Source organism: Syngnathus typhle, linkage group LG21 (assembly GCF_033458585.1).
Source record: "Syngnathus typhle isolate RoL2023-S1 ecotype Sweden linkage group LG21, RoL_Styp_1.0, whole genome shotgun sequence".
Taxonomy (NCBI): Eukaryota; Metazoa; Chordata; class Actinopteri; order Syngnathiformes; family Syngnathidae; genus Syngnathus; species Syngnathus typhle.
In genome coordinates this window covers 7,716,054-7,736,286 of record NC_083758.1, presented here as the reverse complement: position 1 = coordinate 7,736,286, position 20,233 = coordinate 7,716,054, and the positions used below count along the sequence as shown (strand labels likewise).

The following is a 20,233-nucleotide window of genomic DNA, read 5'->3' as shown; positions in this document are numbered from 1 at the left end:
ACATTTATTGATTTGCCTATGTTCGGTAATCAGTGATTTAAACCAAAACTGAAGTGCTAATTTAGACAAATCCAATCAGAAAATAAATCAGCCAATCACCAAGTTAAATAGCACATTTGGACTTCTTTCACATAATCTTGCGTTTATTGTGCGCTACTAGTTTAGTATGCTAAACTCAGCCAACATTCCTTGAATATCTTCATGTTGCATTCCTGGACATGATTAATGCACAACTTGTGCTTTAAAAAACACACATTGCTGAGAATCATGACTCATTTAAATAAAATGATGAGCTGGCTGCTAAGCCGTTACCGTGCGAGCGCTGCTTTTGTAGTCGGCCCAAATGACTCAAAACATTCCGGTCACTTAAACCTTAATGATCATAATAGTTGACGTCACCCGGTTGCAATTGTGTCGGATTATGGGGCGAATCTTAGCACGTTCATGGAGGGTAAAACAAAGAAAACACAAATCCAAGCATTTTATCTATTGCGAACGTTCATGTCAAAACGATCCCCATATTTCCCACTGCTTTATTAGCTCCTAAATGTCACATTCGAGCGTGTCTTGCGCTGTTGCTTTCCCAAGCGCACTTCGGCTCCACTCGGGAATCATCGGTCATTTCCGGACTCGGGCCGCCGCTCCGGAGGGCAGAGGGAGCTGCGGCGGCTCCAACAGCGCCACTAAGTCACTTACCGCAGTCAGCCGAGGCGAGCACTCGTCAGGCACACCTGGTCGGAAGATCCGGTGTGCGACTTTGAGGAAGTCGACAACCTGACACCTGCAGGTGAGTCGCCAACGAGGTTTGGCGTCGTCTAAAAAGTTCGCTTTCACTACTTTTTAATGCGTTTACAACTCAAATAAGTTTTTTTCCCCCTTCCTTCCTTCCGCTCTGCACGCCACCAGCTCTCGGGACACTCGCTCGAGGAATGCGGCGACTAGTTTAGGGGAGGTTGTCAAAACTTGTTGAAAGTGACGAGCCAGTAAAAGCTAGCATGGCAACCGGCGGCTTCAAGTCGAGCGCCACTACCGACTTCCTGGAGGAGTGGAAGGCGAAACGGGAGAAGATGAGAGCCAAAATGCTCGGGGACATCGCAGCCGCCTCCGGGGCTGGCAGCAGTAGCGGCGGCAGCGGCGGCTCCTCCGGGAACGAACTCCAGCGACCGGCGAAGGGCGACTCGCCGGATGGTTGCACGTCGGACGGCGGCGAGCGGGACGGGGAAAGTCCGTCGCCTGGGAAGAGCAAGGAGAAGAAAAGCAGCGGGCCCAGCGCCAGGAAGGGCAAAGGGCAGATCGAGAAGAGGAAGCTGAGGGAGAAGAGGAGGTCAACAGGTGTCGTCAGCATGCCGTCCAATGAGGTCAGTGGAACCCACATTTGGACGTCAAACACCTGACAAAATGATAATTATGTATTTAGGATACAAAACTACCTAAATACAATGTTTGGGAAAGTTTCTTTTCAATCAGCGGAGACATTTTATTGAGTAAATGTCACAGTAATTGAAAACATACACTACCGTTCAAAAGTTTGGGGTCACAAAATTGTTTGGGTGACCCCCAAACTTTTGAACGGTAGTGTAAATATTATTATAAAATATTATGAATTAAATATTATAGATTATATCTTATATCTGTATAAGATTCTATATAATCTATATGTATACATATATATTATAAGATTTTTTACACAGAAGATTATATATATATATATAATCTATTAATAATTATCTAAATAAATATATACACTACCGTTCAAAAGTTTGGGGTCACCCAAACAATTTTGTGACCCCAAACTTTTGAACGGTAGTGTACATCTTTTAAAAAATCTGTCGAAATCCCGCTAAGTCATTTGTGCTGCATTGAGTTTCACTTTTCCTGTCGTATTTGCGAGCTCTTGCGTAGACTCGTTCCTTGCCAGCGTTTGTGTTGTGGCTCCACAAATAATTGTGGCCAGGAGGAGCTGTTGTTCCCCCCCCCCCCACCAAATTCCTGCCATACATGTGTCCGCTCTAATCTGTTACCGTTGTTTGGAGGAATGAAAGCAGCCTGCAGATGTTAGCCAAGGAGGGAGAGGAAATCGGAAAAGCACCAAAAATACATTGAGGCAGTACTTTTATGCTAATGATGTTTTAAAATGTACAAAAACGTACAATTATCAAGGCGGAACGACGTTGCATATGTAAAAACGCCGCTTTGACGAGACTTCACCGTGTTTTATGGCCAAAACATGTGAAGTCTTGCGTAATTGCTTCTGTTGGAAAGTATCCGTTGAGTCTGGCCAAACCCGCCTTATCGGTTGACTCCTTATCTTATGTCATCGGGACAGAAATAGTGAAAGTGGGCAAGTTGACATAGTGTAGGTACCCGCCTTTACCTTGTAAAACAAAATAAAAAAACATTCCACATAGTTTCCTTGCTGCGTGTGTAGGAATTGTAATTGGGGCCAAAGAATGCGTTCATTAGCGTGCAGGAGGGTGTGTTTCTGTTAACGCCTTGTTAGCATCTTGCTAAAACTTGCAGCTAATATTGCTCAAAACGTTCATTTTACGGGATGCTCAGGACGCCATTTTGTATGTGTGTGTGGAGTGTCAACAAGGTGCTGAGTCACACTCCCAGCGGGTAAGCAGGAAGTCAAGCGAAAATGTCCGCTTCTCATTTTCACCTTTTGAGTAACCTCCGCCAAGGCTTTCACCAGGAAGCGAGCTCGTCATCGCATTTAAAACTTGAATCGGCTGCTGGAAGGAATACCAGCCCGACGAGGAGGCGGGCGTCAAATCAACTCCCCGTGTCCTCGTCTCACCCGACTGGGCTCATTTGCATATTGATGACCTCATTCGGCGCTTTTCTCCGCCTTCGTGTGGTTATCAGGGAACATTGTGTCCAGGTTGGGGAGGGGGGTCGGGGGGGCACGCGGTGAGGAAGCGGGAAGGCTTGTGGGACATTCCTTTCCTGGTTTTGCCAGTCAGCTCCAATCAGGCGGCTCGTAATCATCAGGCCTTCGGGAGCCGCTTGCACTTGGCAAGTGGAATTATGTTGACATTCCGCCCTTTTTTTTTTTTTTTTCTTTCCTTCCATTGACCTTCCTGCAACAAACATGAGCGTTGCCGCTGACTTGCTTTTCATTTTTTCAAGGAACGACTTGAGCATTCGAAGCTCGCCGTTAGGTCCCAAATTCGCACGGCGCTCGGAGGTGACGGAAGCCGATGTGTGCGTGACGCGCACACAAAAGCTCTGTTGCTGTTCACTCAGTCGACTAACGACATTTGGGCCACCGGCACCGGCGCCGGGACTGCCTTGCGTGATGTTTAATTGAGTCGTTTTAAGAAAAAGAAGCCTTTTATGGGCTGCCGCGCTTGTGACGATGCCCCTAGTGGACGTGCTGCGCGCTGCGTTTTTCAATAAGCGGCCTCTCATTGCGCGGCGCGGGATTCCATCGTCCACCTGCGCTCCATTTGAGCGTCATTCAGCCAAAGAGCGAGCGAGGCGCCGTTAATCGGGCCCGGCTGCCTCATTTGTATGCAAAGTGATGCTTCGAAGACGAGATAAAAAGCGCTCCGAGCGAGCGAGCGGAGGGAAAGTGCGCAATCATCCGCTCCTCGCACCGTGTGACAGGCGGCGCCCGGTACGGCGGGACGCCGGTGTTCCTTCCTCGTCAGCTGCCATTTTACAACGAGGCGACTTGGCATTGATACCGTTCGGTCTCCGTTTATCCAAATCCCGATACGAGTCCAATTTCGATTCAAAGTGCTACGATAGCCTCCAATTAAGATCCAAGAGCCCAATTACGATAAAGGCGCTGAAGTGCTGCCATTATTTCTGGTTTTGTTTTTCCTCTCCCGAGCGTGTCCAAATGTTTTTCAAGCAGCCTCGGCGGGTTGTGGCGCGCGCTACAATTCAGGATTGTCTTCTTAAGCCGGGCTTTGGCCTTTCCGCTGCCGCCCGAGCGCACATTCCTTCCCTCCGTGGGCTTTGTCTTCCTCCCACACAGCCTGATGAGTGCTTGGGCTTCTTCCAAGGATGTCCATTACAGAACAAAACTCTGGCTGGCTCGCTCACTTTCTCTCTCGCTCTCAATCCCAAGCTTTTCTTTGCGACCGACGTGCAGGCCGCCCTGGGGGGGGGTCGCCGACGTCGACTTTTTCTTCTGAAGCAGATGATTATTCCGTAGCCGGCCTCCTCATGAATAACAAACGCGGTTGACCCTCGCATCTTCAGGTTCACATTCTTTCGGCGGCTAACGAGATGGAAAAGAGCCACACGGGTGGCCGCTCGATGAGCGCGCGTTAGCATTTTAGCATAGTTAGCATGCACGTTGGGCTCGGTTGTCACGCGCCGCACAAAAGAGGTTGATTTGGAAAATTCCACTTCGCTCCAAATCGGGCAGCCCGTCCAGAAAGGGAATCCAAAATAAAGCGGAAAAGGGAAAGTGTGCGGAGGAAACGTGCTAAGCTGCGGGCCTCGCCGTCCAAACAAACGGGAGCGTTTCTTTTTTTTGTTTTGTTTTCCACACAGCTGCTCAAGAGCTCCCAAGGAAGCGAGAAGAAATTAACAACAATAACTTTTCGATGTTTACACCGCAGACTTAATCTCGATGTGTCGGTTTGGCCCCGCCTCCCGCTCGTTCCGCATCAAACATGTTTTACCAGATCGCCTGTGACCTATTGTTCTCCCTGCTACGCTAGCGGCTGAGTCACGACATTCCCATCGTGAAGGGAGAAGGAAACGGAGTCGCCGCTTCTCCCCGTCCCCATGTGGGATCAGCGCGGCCGACGGTGGCCGTCACTAAGCGAGATTCCGAGAAGGCCGCTGAGTCGGCATCTGCGCGTAAACAGGAAGTGCGGCGTTACGCTCGATTGCCTTCCTCTTTCGGGAAAAAGCTGAAAGAATGTCGGGAGCTCGGCGACGAGGGCCGCCTTCTCGCATAACTTCCCAAACAAATACTTTGGAACTTTAGATGAAATGGTTGCGTGCGCTTTCCGCTAGCAACCCAGGCTAATTCCAAGCTAGCGTGGTTGGTTGTATGTTGACGCGAGCAGCTGTGAATGATCGACTCGGCCGGGGGTCAAAGTGCGTCTCCGCGCCGCCGTTTGATACCCCCACCCCCCCCACAGGCCTCCAGTTAATTGGCTTTTTATGAAGCTAATGAGCTTGTTTGAAACGGGCACAGTGGATTGATGCGTTAAGCAGCACTTATTCAATTTCCGGGCACGGAATCAAAGCGCTTATTTCACATCTGGCCTAATGTTGGCTAATTGTTTGTTAGCGCCGGAGTGCAGCAGACACGCAGGAAATGAAATGAAGCAGTCGAAAGAGGCCGCCGGTGACATCTGTGCTCCGTTTGTCTCGCCGCGTTTCTTCATTTCCACCTTGATTGGATCATTTGTCGCTTTGCCAGTATTGCCGTCGCCATTTTGGATCGAACCCCCAACCTCCGTTTTGCTTCCCAAGCCAAATGTCAGCATCCGCCGCTCCCGCGGGGGGCCGTTGGGTTAAATCTCGCCGGCCGGGATCAACCGGCACTTCATTGGCATTCCTCTCATATTGAAAGTCGGATGGCCTCCGCACGAGGATTACCTTTCCCTCTGTGCTTCTCTTTCCACGTACGGACGATATACGTTCCACGGAAAGCAGATTTATTTTCCATCCGCACATTTTTCAGGGGGTGATGGTGCATTCCTGGTCTGGAGGGGCCACTTTGCTCTTGTTTGATCATAATAAGAACGCCGAATTGGGTTTTTGGCTAGCGTGCTCAAAGCGGGCAAGCAGTCACACCGCAGCGCCGGTGATCAACATGACGCGGCCCCGAGCGAGCGCCCGACCGACCTAGCTGTACGTTGTAACGCACGTCACGACCTGTTTCTGCTTTCCTACATTTCGGCGCTACGCTAAACGTAGCCAATGCTCTTTCTCCCCTCGTCGTCGTTGCAGACTCTCTCAGAGAGCGCCAAATTTAGCACGCCAGCTCGCCGTTCATGCGAGAGACTTTGTCACACTAATGAGTCACGTGACAGCAGCCAAGGAAAATGGCTGACTGGCTCCAATGTGGACATTGTCTCATTTTTTTCGCTGCCATTTCATTTCTCATCAATGATTGACAAAATTTCAACTGTGAACGAGCAAAAAAAGTCAACCTTCAATCGACTGTTTTAAAATAGATGGAACGTGTTGTTTATTGCCTAACAGCGCCACCATGTGGCCGGAGGCCGCCAGTGCTGCCCGTTTTGTTTTCTCAACAGCCGTCTTCCCGATGGCCGTAATCAGTCGCTGGCTCGGCGGGTGTCTTCGTAATCGTCGCCGAGCGGCGCAACCTCTCGGCAGGGGGGCCGATTTTGCATCGCAAACGCTCAAAACCATCCGGAGGTGATTCATCTGGGGTTTTTTTTTTTAGCGCTGTCGAGGCAGCCGACATTTCTGCCTTTTTTTTTGCTCATCAAATCTCATTCTCCCTCGCTCGATGGATTCCGAGACGGCAATTGCCTGTCGCGGGCGAAATGTTCCGAGCTTGCCCGCGCAACGTTTTGCAATGTTTGGGGCCAAAGAGAAGGAAGGTCAGTGACAGCGCAAGTTAAATACGTTTGACTTCAGGCCGAGGTGACACAAACGCGTTCGGACGGGAGAGTCCAAGGCCGCTCGCTGGCAGACGTTTCGAAAGTTCACCAGTTGGGAGGGGGCCGAGCGTTTGGGTTTGCCGGTCCGGGCTTAGCTGCCAGAAGTTGCCACTTTTGTCTGCTGCTGCCACTTCATCTCATTTCTTTGCATGACATTCTGTGGCTTTCTAAATCCTCCCTCGCCCCGAAAGCAAACCGGTTCAGCGACTCCAAATGTTTTGAGAATATCCGCTTCGGGCCGACTGCTAGGGGGAAAAAAAAAGACCTCGGAGCAGAAAGGAAGACGTGAAAACAAGATTGGAGGTCAGACAAAACACAGGAGCACTTCCTGTCAAGCCCACGGGCCTCCGGACCCAAAACAAAGACGTGAAAACCATCCCGATCCGCTTTGCCTGAATCGGGCTCACCGCACGCGGAGCGGATCAAACGCTAACATTCCAACCGCTGGCTGATAAATGGACGGGATGTCGGCCCTCCAAAACAAAAGCCAGACGCTTATGTAACAACGAGATTGGCTTTATCCAAAGCAGATGTGGTGCCACGCGATGCCGGTTCTGGTCCAAAGCACATGTCGCGCACTTGCCGACGGCTGTTTTTATTTACGGCCCATGAAAAACAACAAGATTCTTTTTTTTTGCCGAAGCTTTGAAGAATCGCGCCGCTTGTCGTAAACAGGAAGCTGTTGGGGGGTTCTGGATTGTCTCACCCCGCATCTTCTGTCTGCCGTCCATCTCGCGCCGCACGTGAGGACACGTCACTGACCAAAAGATCCCTTTTATGGTTGCGAGGGGTTTTGGAGGCGCCGCCTGGTCCAAAGTCAACTTTGAGACTCAACTGAGAAGTTCAGAGGCTGTGAGAGCCAGAAGGAGCTCGGAGACGTCCCCGAGGAGACGTGATAAAGCATTTGGCAGGAAAGGCCTCGCCAATGACTTCATTGGCCAGAAAGCTATTTTTAGCAGCCGTTAGCGCTTTAGCCCTGAGCGCAGCGGGAAAGCGGAAACGTTTGTTTGTGTTTGAAAGCGTTTAACACAAATCAAACAATGATTTCGTTCTCAGAAGCGGCCAATCTTTTCCATTCCAGTGTTGATCACCAAAGTGATATTGAGCCACAATTCTGGTACCGGGACCAGGAATGTGTTCTCAAAGGTTTGGAAAGTGGACGGAGCTCCCCGCTGCTTCTCACTTCCGGTGGCTTAAGAGGATTAGAAGGGCAGGTTATCTCGGGCCGCCGCTTTGCTTCGGCGCTCTGCTGAGTTCTCCTCATGGCTCCCGTGTCCTCATTCTTCTTCTATCTTCTTTCCGCCAGAGCTTGGACGAGCTCGACGACGACGACGGCGCCGATAAAGACGAGCGGGAGGAGGAGGAGGAGCAGCTGGTCCTGGCCAACACCTTCCAGAACGAGGCCATGACGGCAGACCCGGCCAGCGGGCTTTCGGCGGTAAGTCAACAAACGGCTTCTGCTTTTGGACCCGTTTGTCCGCCGCGACCAGGGCGAGAGGAGCTCATGCTTAAGCGGCCCTTCATCGATCAGCGTAAATGGCCGGCTGGCGTGACGCGCCGCTGCGCCGGAGGCACATCAAGAAGTCATCGGTGCCACTTTGAGCTAGCGCTGAGATTTGTCTCCAGGTTTCTATTTATTTGTCGTCATGCGAGAATGAGGAATGAAGCGTCCGCCGCGCTGATGGACACTCGTCCCTTTTTTTTTTTTCCCCTGAGCCCGTCTTGATGACTTGCTTGTCCCTCATTGTTGTTGTTTTTGCAAATGGTGTTAGCCTCACAAAAGCTGCTTCAGCTCATGTTTTGTTTCTAATTTCAGGAGAACCTGGCAAGATCTGGGAATAGCCGCACCAAAAGGTAAGCGTTTCCCCCCCCCCCCCTTTTTTTTTACCCGATGGCCGCTTTGAGAGTCAGTTGACATGGCGCCATCTGGAGCCCCCGCCTCGTTCCCCCCCCCCCCCCCCCCCCCCTCGCTCACCCTGACCCTCTCACCGGTAGCGCCGGGAGCAATTGATGTGCTTGGAAAGGTTTGGGCCGGACAAATGCGCCAGTTCACTGGAGTCCAGATTGCTTTGACATTTGATGAAACGACAGCAGCAGCAGCAGCAAGAATTGCAAGGCCGAGACACAAACGAGCAAATTGACGTGGGGCAATAAAGTAAGCAGCCAAATTGCATAAATAAATCCATCGTAATTAGTCAAATGTCAACATGAAAAGTCAGACGTCAACGTTAGCTTAATGCTAACGGACAATGCAAAAAGGCATAAACAGGAGCGTTTGTCGCTATTATACTGCCCCCTTGTGGCCAGGTTGTGCAGACTAGAATGAATGGAAGCAAAAAAAAAATCTCTGGTGTTATCGTTTCGCTGTGGAATTAGATCCACTTTGAGCGGCTGCTCTTGTTTGCAGTATTGTTGACTTTGGAGGCAATGGTGATAAAATGAACCTTCCGCCCCTCTCGCTCGGCCGGCCCGATATGCCAAGGATTGCCTCATGGCAAAGCTCTTGGACAAAGGCGATAACGCTCGGCTCATTGAACGCGCCCCCCCCCTCCCCTCACCTTTTCCTTTCACCACTTTGTGATTCACGCCTTTCATGAAAGGAATGGCATTCAAGCAGCAGGTGCGCTCACCCTATTGTGCGTGTCTGTGTGCGTATGTGTGTGTGGGCACAGCTGCAGCAGCATGGACGAGGAGAGCCGGCATCGCCACGGCCACCACGTCAGAGACGCCGCGCCGGCAAGTCTGGAGAAACGGCTGGAGGAGCTGGAGCAGGTAGGACACGCCGAGTGTCTGGAACCGCACACACACACACAAGGATGACGATGATGACATTTTCTCGATGGTTGGAGCGTCTTTTGATCAAGCTTGGCTCGGGTCGGGGCGGCACTTGTCCAAACGAGCGGCGCGTTGAACCCGCATGGGCGCTTCAAAGCCCAGACTTGCTTTTATGTCTCCATATCTATATGGCGGTTATGCTCTTGGTTGCCATGGAAGCGGATTAGCACATCTGCAGCGGGGAGGACAAATTGCTATTGTGAATGTGCAAAGCCTTTTTTTTTTTCCCTCTCCAGGAACTGGGCCACGAGCGGCAGGAGAGGAGCAGGCTGCTGAAGGCCCAGCAAGACAAAGACGACCTGATTGACAAGCTCAAAGAGGAGATGGACCTACTCTACCGGGTGAGTCCCGCTCTCATTGGCCGCCTAAACGGGTTCACGGCTTCCATTCAAGTGGGAAATGTCACCGTGTTACCCCGGCAGGACCTGGACGACATTGAAGACGAGAACGAGCAGCTGAAGCAGGAGAACAAAACTCTGCTGAAGGTGGTGGGTCAGCTGACCAGGTAGAAGCTCCACCCCCCGTGCGTATTTAATGTAAATCATCTTGTATATAAGGAGCATTCAGATGGACACGTAAGGAATGTGCTTTAAAAAAAAAAAAAAAAGCCGTATCACTTTTTACGCTTTGGAGGAAGAAATAAAATGAAGCGAGGGGCTTTGAACGCATCGTCCAAGGGAACGAGCTGGCCGATCCTTTGTCTTTTGTAATGCTTTAGATTTTTTTTTTTTGTAAGAAGGGTTTAGCATTGCAGTATGCATATACGTGTACAGAAGATGCCGTCGTTTAATAAAACTTTGATTATCTCCCCTCAGTCGCCTCGCTTGTGTTCATTACGTCTAATTGGATGTGATGATAGCGCCGCGCGCGCTCGCTCGCTCGCTAATGCAAGGCGGCGGCCGGGTTGCGGCGACGCACACACAAACACTCCGAGGTGAGACGAGTCCGCCTGCCAATCATCCGATTTGAAAGCGTCATCATCTAATCTCTGGTAATGACAAAATGGCCACGCCACGCAATTTCCCATGCTTTGGAGCAGGTCGGTGGAAAAGCTTCCAGGGCGAAACTCCAGAAGCAGCGAGCGGCCATGTCTTGCGATAGGCCGCCCTTATCTTGTCGCTGAGCAAGGTCGGCCATATTTCATCCCGCGACCAATCTCTTCAATCTGGAGCCAATCGGGAGGTCAAAGGAGCAGATTAGAAGGCGCTCGGAGCGTCTACTCGCTCTTCTCCTGTTTTTGGGTGGCCGCCGTTTTCCGCTTCATCCTTTTGAGAAATGGAGAGCCAAACGTCCGCGTTAGAATTGACACTGAATCAGACGCAAAGCTTCTTAGCGGCTCGACACGCTCGAGTGGCCGGACTCTCCGGCGGGATTTGACTCATTGCCTCCTTTTGATGTCTTCCCCGCGTTTCCACAGCAACGGCGTACCCCGATCGATACGTTTTCGAGCGTTTGTCATCCGGGCTCGGGTTTTGGTACCGCTGATAAATGGCAAAAAGGGCCAGAGTTGAAATAGAGCTCGGAATAATCCATCCACAATGAAAATAAACATGACAAGTGGGAATGATCCCAAAAAGAGGAATCACACGAGTAAATAGAAACAGGACCACTCGGAATAATCCAGCGAGTCGAGAAAGCGCCAAGGAATGGAATTGCCTCCAGTAAGTGTTTGTCTGCGACTTTTTTCTTCCAGTGCCTTGTCGCTTTTGTTTTTCCACAGAAGAGCCTGAACACGGCGGCGCCGGCGGATGACTCACAAAGTCCGAGGCGAGCGAGGAGCTTCGGCCGTGAAGGTCACTCCGCCGTTGCCATGACGCCGCCGCCACAGCCATCTTCCTCCTCCCGCCGCCGCCGTGGTGCCCAGTCAGCATGCCGCCGCGTCAACACACGGCGGGTCCAGACGGGCAGCCATCTGTCAGCTGCTCTTAGGCTACTACGCAAAATGGCCGACGAGACGTGTGCAAGCGGCGTCACGTGGAGGTCACCCGCCCCAAATCGTCCGCACGGGCGAAAACAACGGTGCAGTAGAATTACACAGTCAATTTAATTATTCATTGCAAATTTAGAAATCATTTTTCCAAAAGAACATTTGCACCTTCAAAAAATAATTCCAACGCAGCCGCATCTTTTCTGCCTGGTGGTGCGAGTGTCATCAAGACAGGAAAGCGCGAGGTGGTCTCGTCAAGCCTATTTTTCTCCTGGTGGCTTTGCATAATTCCCCCCCCCCCCCCTCTCCATTAGTGGCGGCATAACGAGCATAGATGGACGCGTAATGACACTCGCGCTCTCGCTCCTCCCGACTTATTTGTCGGCGGCAGCGGGTGGATGAAGGAAATAAGATTGCACTTTTGCAATTTTTTTTCCATTATGATTTTTATGAGGATAGTGGAAGAAAAATATTCACTTTAAATGGGATAAAATAGATAAAATTAGCAGCCAAAAATTCTTCCTCTGCCGTCATAACATTAGGTACACGTGGGTCGGCAACCTGGAGCCGCACGGCGTGTTACCGCGCTCGCCTCCAGCTGCACTCTGCGTGTCACGTGACCCCGCCCGACTAAAAATAAACCCTACATCATGAGGCTGAGTGAAGGTGATGCACCTTGCGTGGCACACAAAAAGATGGAAGCGTTCGGCTTTGAGAGTGACTGTCGTGCTCAGCTAATTGACTCATAAAAAAAAGATAGAATCAAGATGCAACAATAATCCTCCAGAATTCTGCGCTGATTAAATAAAACAAACCGCCAGGCCGCTATCTCCTCTGTGTGACCTTGTTGGGAGGTTATTTTTACGTTGGCTTCATTGACACACAGCTCCCTCATGTAGTAGTTAAAAACTGTTTTTTTTCCCAGCCCTCTAAAACGCAGCTCACGGCCCCCCGGTGGTCCGGGGCCCCTAGTTTGTCTAACTGCTCGTGATACCACAGGCCAGATAGCATCGCCGCTTGCTTGTTCAGTCAGAAAATGTGCTCATGATCTCCTCGACTCTTTTTTGGTCTGACAATAGGAGCTGGTGCAGTTGGGGGATTTAGGAGAAAAAAAAAAGTCTATTTATGCGCAAATGTGAGCAGTGGCAGCGTTAATTGGATTTATTTAGAGGGGGAATTGCATTGCATGTCTGCTATTGTTGAACTGACATGAAGAAAGCTTGGGAAATGAGGTGAAGTGCATTCGCGGAAAAGTCTTCTATGCTATGGCGCTCGGCGAGAGAAGAGGCAACTTCTGTGCCTTTTACACTGACTCTTTTTATATTTACGATACATAATACAAAATGCGCGGTTGTGTTGTTTGTCCATGACTTGCCGTACAAGCGTTGGTGCGCATGCGCAACTAGCGTCCAATTTCCGATGTGGATATTCCAAAATGGCGGTCGCGAATGTTGTGTCGTACAGTACAGCGTGGACTCAATTAACGTCTTTTTGCTATTTTCTTGACGTTTAAAGTTCATAGGTTATAAATAATAATCAACCTTTTGATTCTCGTTTACACTCCTTTCGCCGTGGAACTTTGTTCGAAGGTAAGTTAGGCTAATCAAGTCTGCCTGATTCCCTCATGATTGATTGCCCCATTATTTTGCAAATGTAATTGAAGTGTCATTGGGCTTGATGTCACGGTGATGATGGCTTCATTTTTTTAAAAATCATTTTTCCTACACCATGAAATGTAAAAAATGCCGAATGTTTTTTTTACGCATGTCATGGTCACTTTTTGTGCGGGCTCGTCTCTTGCTAACCTTTGCGTCAAGCCGAGTGCAAAACTGCCGTCCGAGCACATTGTTACGACTGCAAATGTTGTGTTGCTATAAATAGTCGATTGATTATTTGACTGTGGCTACAGAGCCGCCTGACCTTTCAGAGCGCTGTGACATTTTTTTATTTTCTTACAGTCAGTCGTTAGCTGCCACAAGCCATCATACGTTGTATATTGAACATTGTCTATACTGTATTATGTAATTAATGTTGCTTCTTCATCTGACCAGTTCATAAAGTACATAAGTCTCCTAACACGATTTTGATTGACATTTGTTTTGGTGCGGTTGCCATTTTGCAGCTTCCCAGGTCACCATGGTGATGCAACGACCTTGTAGGTGTTTTTTCTGTTGCTTCTCTGGAGAAACGAGCCTGGGCCTCACAGACATGTTCTTACAAGTCCGCTATGACAGGTGAGGGAGGGGTCGGGGGACTCTCACATCCTCCTCCTGCAACCAATCACGGCTGAGCGCTCGCTGCCGCGGGAGGCTGGAGGGATTCCGAGGAACCGTTTCCCGAGTGTCGTCGTCATCATCATCGCCGCCGGCGACAGATCATCCAAGCTCCGCCTCCGAATTGCCCGCCCTCCCTCTCTCGCTCGTGTCCCATCTCGGCGCATTGCTGCCTCTCCAACTCCAGATGCCTCCGCCTCCCCGCAAGGAAGGTGCGCTCACCGCCATCTGTCAGGTAAGACTGGCGACCACACCTTTTTTTTTCCCCCCCCTCCCTCTGCGCAGGAACTCGCGGAAGGTTCCGTCCCCATTGGCTTGTTTTCCCGACCGGTGTTGTTTTGTGTGCGTGCGGTCGTCTCTGGTTGCGAGGGGAAACCACGGTGTTGCTGTGTTTGAATGGAGAGGGAGGGAGGGAGGGAGGGAGGGAGGGAGGGAGGAGGGGGAGGGCAGCTTTCATCTCCTCAATCCCATCAAATTGCCTTCTTGTCTTTTTTTTTGTGCTTTTCCCAGGAAATGCTCTGTCGATTCTACTGTACGAGCGACTCGAGTGTACTTTTCACTTTTGAAGGTGTCGTAGCGAGTCGCGGTCCTCCCGTGCCCAAGTCGAGTCGCACAAAAGCGCTTGAACTTTGGCGTTTCAAAGTCCACCAGCTTAATGACTTCTCCCTGCCTGCCTCCCTCCCTCTTGCTCCTCTTGAGATGATGCAACATCTCGACGGGGAGCCGAGAGAAGGTGAGGAGGAGGAGGGAGGAACGCTGTCCAGGTGCAGCTGTTTACCGCCAGCCTCGGGAATACATTAACCAGGAAGCTCCCCGCTGGCCCAGCGTTACCAGGTGACGGATGCAAAAGAGCGTCCGGAGCCCGGCGCTGACCCCGCCCCGCCCCCAGACGATGCCTGTGTTGACGTTCTCGGAGACGGGAGGGCGGCGAGCGTGCAAAAAAAAACCTCCCAGAAATCCCAAACGTAACATTTGATCTGAGCAAAGTTGAGTCAAGCAGAAATGTTGATGCGCTTTTGGCTTGATTATCTTGACAAGAATCAAATATATGAGATGGTTCCATTTTCACCATTGGAAATTGAAGAGGAAAAAACTAGATGAGGTATTTATGTGTATAAATGTCCACCCCCCACGCAAGCCAGCGCTGTTGTTGAAATTCCCCGCTTCCCACATAAGTAGTGCCGCTGGCGCTTTCTTAGCAGCTGTCATTCGAGCATCTTCCTTAAGAGGAAATTGCTCGCGGGCCCCAGCGCATTTCTTTCATATCCTGAGACAGCGTGTGTGTTTATTAGAAGATGAGCGATTGGCCTGCGCACCCATTCAAAAGCGTGAAAAGATCACACGTTCTGGAATATCGTTTGTACGCGGCCGCTTCTGAAAGTCAACTCTGTTGCGATCGCACCAGCGTGCCGCCGGCCGCTCAAACTTGCCTCCGATATGAACATCCTTCTTTGTCGCCATGGCAACCAAGTATCCCGCCGGGCTGTGGGTTGTCATGCCAGCCGCGCTGTGCCGCTGCCTCCCCGCCTCCCTTTTCTGTAGCCGGGTTGGGATTGTCCAGCTCCTTTTTTTTTTTTTCTGTGTTTTTTTTTTTTAGGGGCAGCCAGATGTGTTTTCATCCCAAACATGTCCGCCCAGTTTGACGGCAAAACACCTATTAGCGCGGCGCTCGGGCTAATAAGGCGTAATCTGTTTGCGTTTGATATCAAGCATCTCGAGATTCACAGCTAGCGCCCGGCTCGGCCCGGCCCGGCCCGGCCCGGCCTCGGGGGCAACTTGCCATTTTCACGCCGCCTTATTTACTGTTGTGCTAAGGAGCCGGCGCGCTGATAAGCGCGGAAAATTCAGCATCGCTTCTTATCTCCTAAATGAACGTGTTACCTTGACGGCGCCGGGAAGAGATTGCGCTCCACTTTCTAATCAGCCTCGCGCCTGACTGCGACGCGCCGCCAACATCTTCAAACGTTGGCGACGACGAGCCGGCCCGTCAATCACGACGAGCCGGCCCGTCAATCACGTGCGCCCCTCCCACACGTGCATGATCTTGAAAAGAGAGACCAAAAAAAGGTTAGCGTCTCAAGATCTATTTTGTTGAAAAAGTCAGATTAAAGAATTTTAAAAAAAAAATAGGACAAAAGGTTAGTTTTTGTGTCCAAAAAAAAAATTGTAGGGGAAAAAAAATTGTAGAGGAAAAAGTCACACTTTAATCAAGCAGCTCCCACAGTGCTGGCGGGATTTGCGTAGCCTGTTGAAGATTTTTGCTGATTGAAAAAGCGGGGCCAATCAGAGGCGGCCGCTGTCAATCAAGCGCGTCCCCGGAAGCCGACGCTAATTGCGTATGCAAATGAGGCGAGCCGAGTGACTTTGCATCGGCTCGGGGCTTTTGCTGATTGCCTGATAAGCGCCAATCTCCTTACGCCGTTTGCCGCCGTTGACGAGGAAATGGTAAATGGCCTTCAGTCATCCACATGGATTGATTAGACTTGGGCGCTTAAAAAAAACATGATGGCATCCGCCGCGTCCCGCCCCCTCTTTGACTCAGTCACCGCGGCATCTTCGGCTTCGGGGGTCAGCTCGGAGCAAGCGGCTGTTTACACGCCTTCTTATCTTCTTCCTCTTCTCCGCGCTAGATCGACATGGCCAAGTCGAAAAGACGAGTGCCGCGTTGAGTGCACTTGGTTGTGGAGGGGAAGAAAAAAAAAAAAGAAAACACCTGTCAGCGTTCGTCATGACCATCACCGGCATCGAAAGAAACTCTGGAGCTGCTCACTTTGCTGTTCCGCTTTAAGAATCTTTTTTGGAGCCAAAAAGAGTGAATGCGAAAAATTTATTTGACTGTATACTTCCCGACTCCCTTGCACCAGCACCGATAAATCGAGTCAGCTCGGCCGTCGGGATGAAAAGCTCAAATCCGCCGTGCCATCAAAAATGTCAGCGTGCGGGGACGTCGATTCATGACTCACGATCCAAAAAAAAAAAAAAAAAAAGGCATCATCGCCGGTCTGGTGTCATCTCGGTGTTCATTTTATCTGACGTGTCGCGGTTGCTCGGCGGCAGAACAAAAGCTGCTCGCGCGCACAATGTTGAGTCAATTATGGAAACAATTAGAATGTAGCCATCAATTATCAATCGGCGAATAATAGGACGGCGCCGGCGTCATTCCAAACGGGCTCGCAAAGCCGCAGGCTAAAAACCCCGCGGCCCCCGGAAGAATGTCAACATTTCCATTTTCCGCCTGCGCGGCGGGCTGAATTTCAAGGTCGTGCATTTTCAAGTGCCCCTCGCCCCCCCCCCACGGAGACGACCTTCACGCTATCACTCGCTTTCACAGGCCAAAATGTGCACGCGTGAATCAGCACCTTTCAAATGCTGCATTTCCATGACAACTCTCTCCGCTGCGACAAACAAAAGCCAAATGCACACCGTGGAATCGCTAAAAAACGAAACAAAAGCATCCCGTCCTCGTTTCATCCGCCGTGGAACGATTTCCCGGGGCCCGTTCCGCCCAATGTTCATTAGGCGTAAAAAGTGAAATGAAACGCGAGTCAGGTGCGACCGCTATTCACCGCGCCGCTAATGAGCTCGAGCGGCCCACATCAACGCGGTTCCGCTTCACCTCGCAAATTTCCGATTGTGTCCCCGGATGGGTTAGCCGACACAAAAATCGCTCCAAGCGCTTTGGATGATCTCCAGCAACAACGGATGGGTTTTCTGATGATTGGCGCTCGCTCGCTAGGTTGTTCGCTAATATAGCCAAGCGACTTTTACGACGACTAGCTTTCATCTGGCATCGAGCAAAACAGGTTTGGACTACATGTACGTCTCTACAGTTCTAACTTTGATTCGCTAGCCGAGCGGCGAGCGCACACCGGCGACTTTATCTGCTCCCCAACACGCCCCCCCCCCTCCAGAATCCATACGTGAGCGCATCGATCTTCTCCACTTAGCAGCGCGGCGTACAAGTGTTATCTGCGGTCGCGCTGAATTGAGGCACTCAGACGCCCGGCATAGATTTTCCCAGGGTTCAAGGTCACCTTGAGGTGGAACGATAAGACCTGAGGAAAAGTACTTTTTGGCTAGCTAACGAGGAGCTCATTTTTTAAACAAGCTGCTCAGGATTGCGGGCAAAGGAGGAAGAAAAGGGCAATTTAGAATCGACTCGTTGTCCAAAACATCATTCTTACCATCTCTGAAATATTTTTGCGAGCGTGGAATCCTTCAGAAAATCACGTTAGTCTCAAATAAGCGAAATTGCCTCATTTCCACGAGCCAGCTTACGGGCTCGGGCCATTATCGCCGGCGATCAGAGCGTATGGATCCGGCGGAGCCGCTAAACAAATCACGTCATGCCGAGTCGCGTTTGGCCCGTTGACGTTAAGCAAAGGTTTGACGGCGCGCGGCTGGGCTCAGCGTGTGCGCACGCACGCACGCGGCGTGTCTGCATCCGTTCGCCTCACTTAGCGCTAATGGCGTGTATTGAACAACAAGAAGGCGTGCTCCAGACGCAAGCCGGGGCCAAACAAGCACGCCTAATAGAAGCCGAGCGGACGGGTCGCACAACGTCCCGAGCTAATCGGCCTCGATGGGAAACGTGCGCCGAGCGCCATCGGAGACCGTTAAAGTGGATACGGGTGGCAAAAGACGGCGTGGCCATATTAACCTCTCGACTGCTTTATTTTGTCGTGTTTACGAGCGACCCGTTCCGCTAGTTTATTGAAACGCTTATTGGCACGCAGATGAGGAACTCAATGGAATATTGATTGCGCGCCAGGCGGTGGGCAAATGGTGGCATAACAAGTGTGTTAATAATTAAAAAGGCCAGCAGGCAATGCAAACATTTGGCAGCCGGCGGTGCTGAAAGTGAACACGGTCCATTCCTGGGCCCAGCCGCCGGTCTCTTTGGAGTCTGTCAAGGTTAAGACCCATCCTCCGTCTGCCCTTTGCACCAAGATCTCCCGTTGACCATAAGTCACTTTCAGGAAAATCCTGGTAAGCTACGCTAACGCTAACTAGCTATCTGTTTGTCAGCGCACTTGTGTAGAAGCTCCAATGTCATTCAGACAAAAACCTTGATTTTGGTTCCTTTGTTTTCCATTTTTGAAATGATGGATTCCCGTGACGATAATGGCCGCCGCTCGGGCATAATGCGTAAGTAATAAACGCGTCTCGGCCAGCTGTTGTCGATCCCCGGGGGAATGGGAGGGCGCTCGAATCAGGCGGGCGGGCGGGCGCTCATCTGGAGAGTCGGCGGCGCTAACTCGGCTTTGACCTAAATTTCGCCGGCCCGGCCGCTGTATTTGTCACGCCATCGATCACAGCTCGGGTCTTTTCCCCATCGGTCTTGGCGTCAACCTTTCCCGTCGGCCGCTCGATCGGCGATATCAATCACCCGTCAATGCGTTTCAAAAGTGACAGCGCGGGTGCACATCTGTATTTGTGACCTCCATCACGGCTGACGCGGCTCCCGGCAACAATCCCTAATGATTATTTATAATCTTTTATTTGTATATCATTTAAGGCAGAGTGTCTCGTTTTAAGCAAATAAGCGGAACGGACATGCAGCGGCGCCCGAGGCGCGGCGCTAAATGCATGCAAATGCGCTAGCCAAGTGGAACAAAGTCAAGTTGAACACAGTCGATCCTGTTGACACGAGAACTTTGCCAGCCTGCAGAATCTCGCCCCATTAGATACGGGGCTAATATTTGTCAATTAATAGTCGCAAGAAACTTTGCAACAAATCCTTGTTGTTTGTTGGAAACACGCTAACTCGCTAGCTCGTCAGCCCGAGGGCCGCCGCGCTGCCCCGTGGAGGCTTCAAAAGAAATACAGAGCATCTTGCGGGTACAGTAGCAAGCCCTCCTTCCATCTCAGGCCTCTCATTTCCGCATGCAAATGTTTCGGCTGGGTGGCCGGCGCCGCATAAATTACATTTGCATGCCGTTGGGCGCAGGACACGGCAGAATTACAATCGAGGAGAGCCGAGGCTGATTGCACTCAGTTCTTTTTTTTTTTTTGCTCTCCATAACGCTTAGCGCCGGCTGCTGCGAGGACACCCTGCCAGTCTAGGAGCCCCCCCCCCCCCCCCCCCCCTGTATTTGTAACGCTGCAGCTCTGCTTACCCAATGAAGCAAATTTTCCTCTTTAAATGAGCTCCCGGCCGAGCTGGGATAATGAGCGAGCGGCAAAGTAGGCAGGCGGAACGTTTGGGGAAATAACGGCCATGTTGATGTCACCCACGGGGCGAGGCACCTTTTTGCTTCCATCACAGAGACTTGGAGCACTTTGATTGGCGGCCATTAACCTCCGGCCCGCGCTCTCGCATTCGTTCATCCGCTGCTTTTTTTTTCTCCTCTTGCCATCAAAGGAGAAATCGGGAAGCGACGTCGTCTTGACATGTCGGCTGGAGCCGTCACGATGTCGCTCTGCTTTTTTTGTCAGATTTGATGACCGGGCGGCGGCGGCGACTCTTTTAATGAGGCGGGAAAGGTCAAAACGTGACGCTGGCCGGAATAATCAATGGGCTCCTGTGAAAGAAAGAAGTCCACCTGGCTAACTTTGATGTTTCCATTTTGAAATGGAGCTTTTGAAGC

The 20,233-nt window shown here is 51.0% G+C and overlaps 2 protein-coding genes across 3 annotated transcripts in view; both read left to right on the top strand.

The window, feature by feature from the left end:
• Positions 1–597: 597 nt before the first annotated feature.
• pawr (PRKC, apoptosis, WT1, regulator) lies at positions 598–10,257 on the top strand. The gene is made up of 7 exons (XM_061269078.1): positions 598–787; positions 907–1,358; positions 7,915–8,046; positions 8,425–8,462; positions 9,281–9,380; positions 9,680–9,784; positions 9,866–10,257. Exons 2-7 carry the CDS (start codon positions 996–998, stop codon positions 9,950–9,952), a joined length of 825 nt encoding a protein of 274 aa, XP_061125062.1. The 5' UTR covers positions 598–787; positions 907–995; the 3' UTR covers positions 9,953–10,257.
• A 137-nt stretch (positions 10,258–10,394) lies between these two features.
• Positions 10,395–20,233, top strand: part of syt1a (synaptotagmin Ia) — a 37,701-nt gene continuing 27,862 nt past the window's right edge. For both annotated transcript variants that reach the window (XM_061269076.1, XM_061269074.1), the window contains exon 1: positions 10,395–13,878. The gene's annotated coding sequence lies outside the window, so the exon portion shown is untranslated. The remainder of the gene's footprint in view (positions 13,879–20,233) is intronic.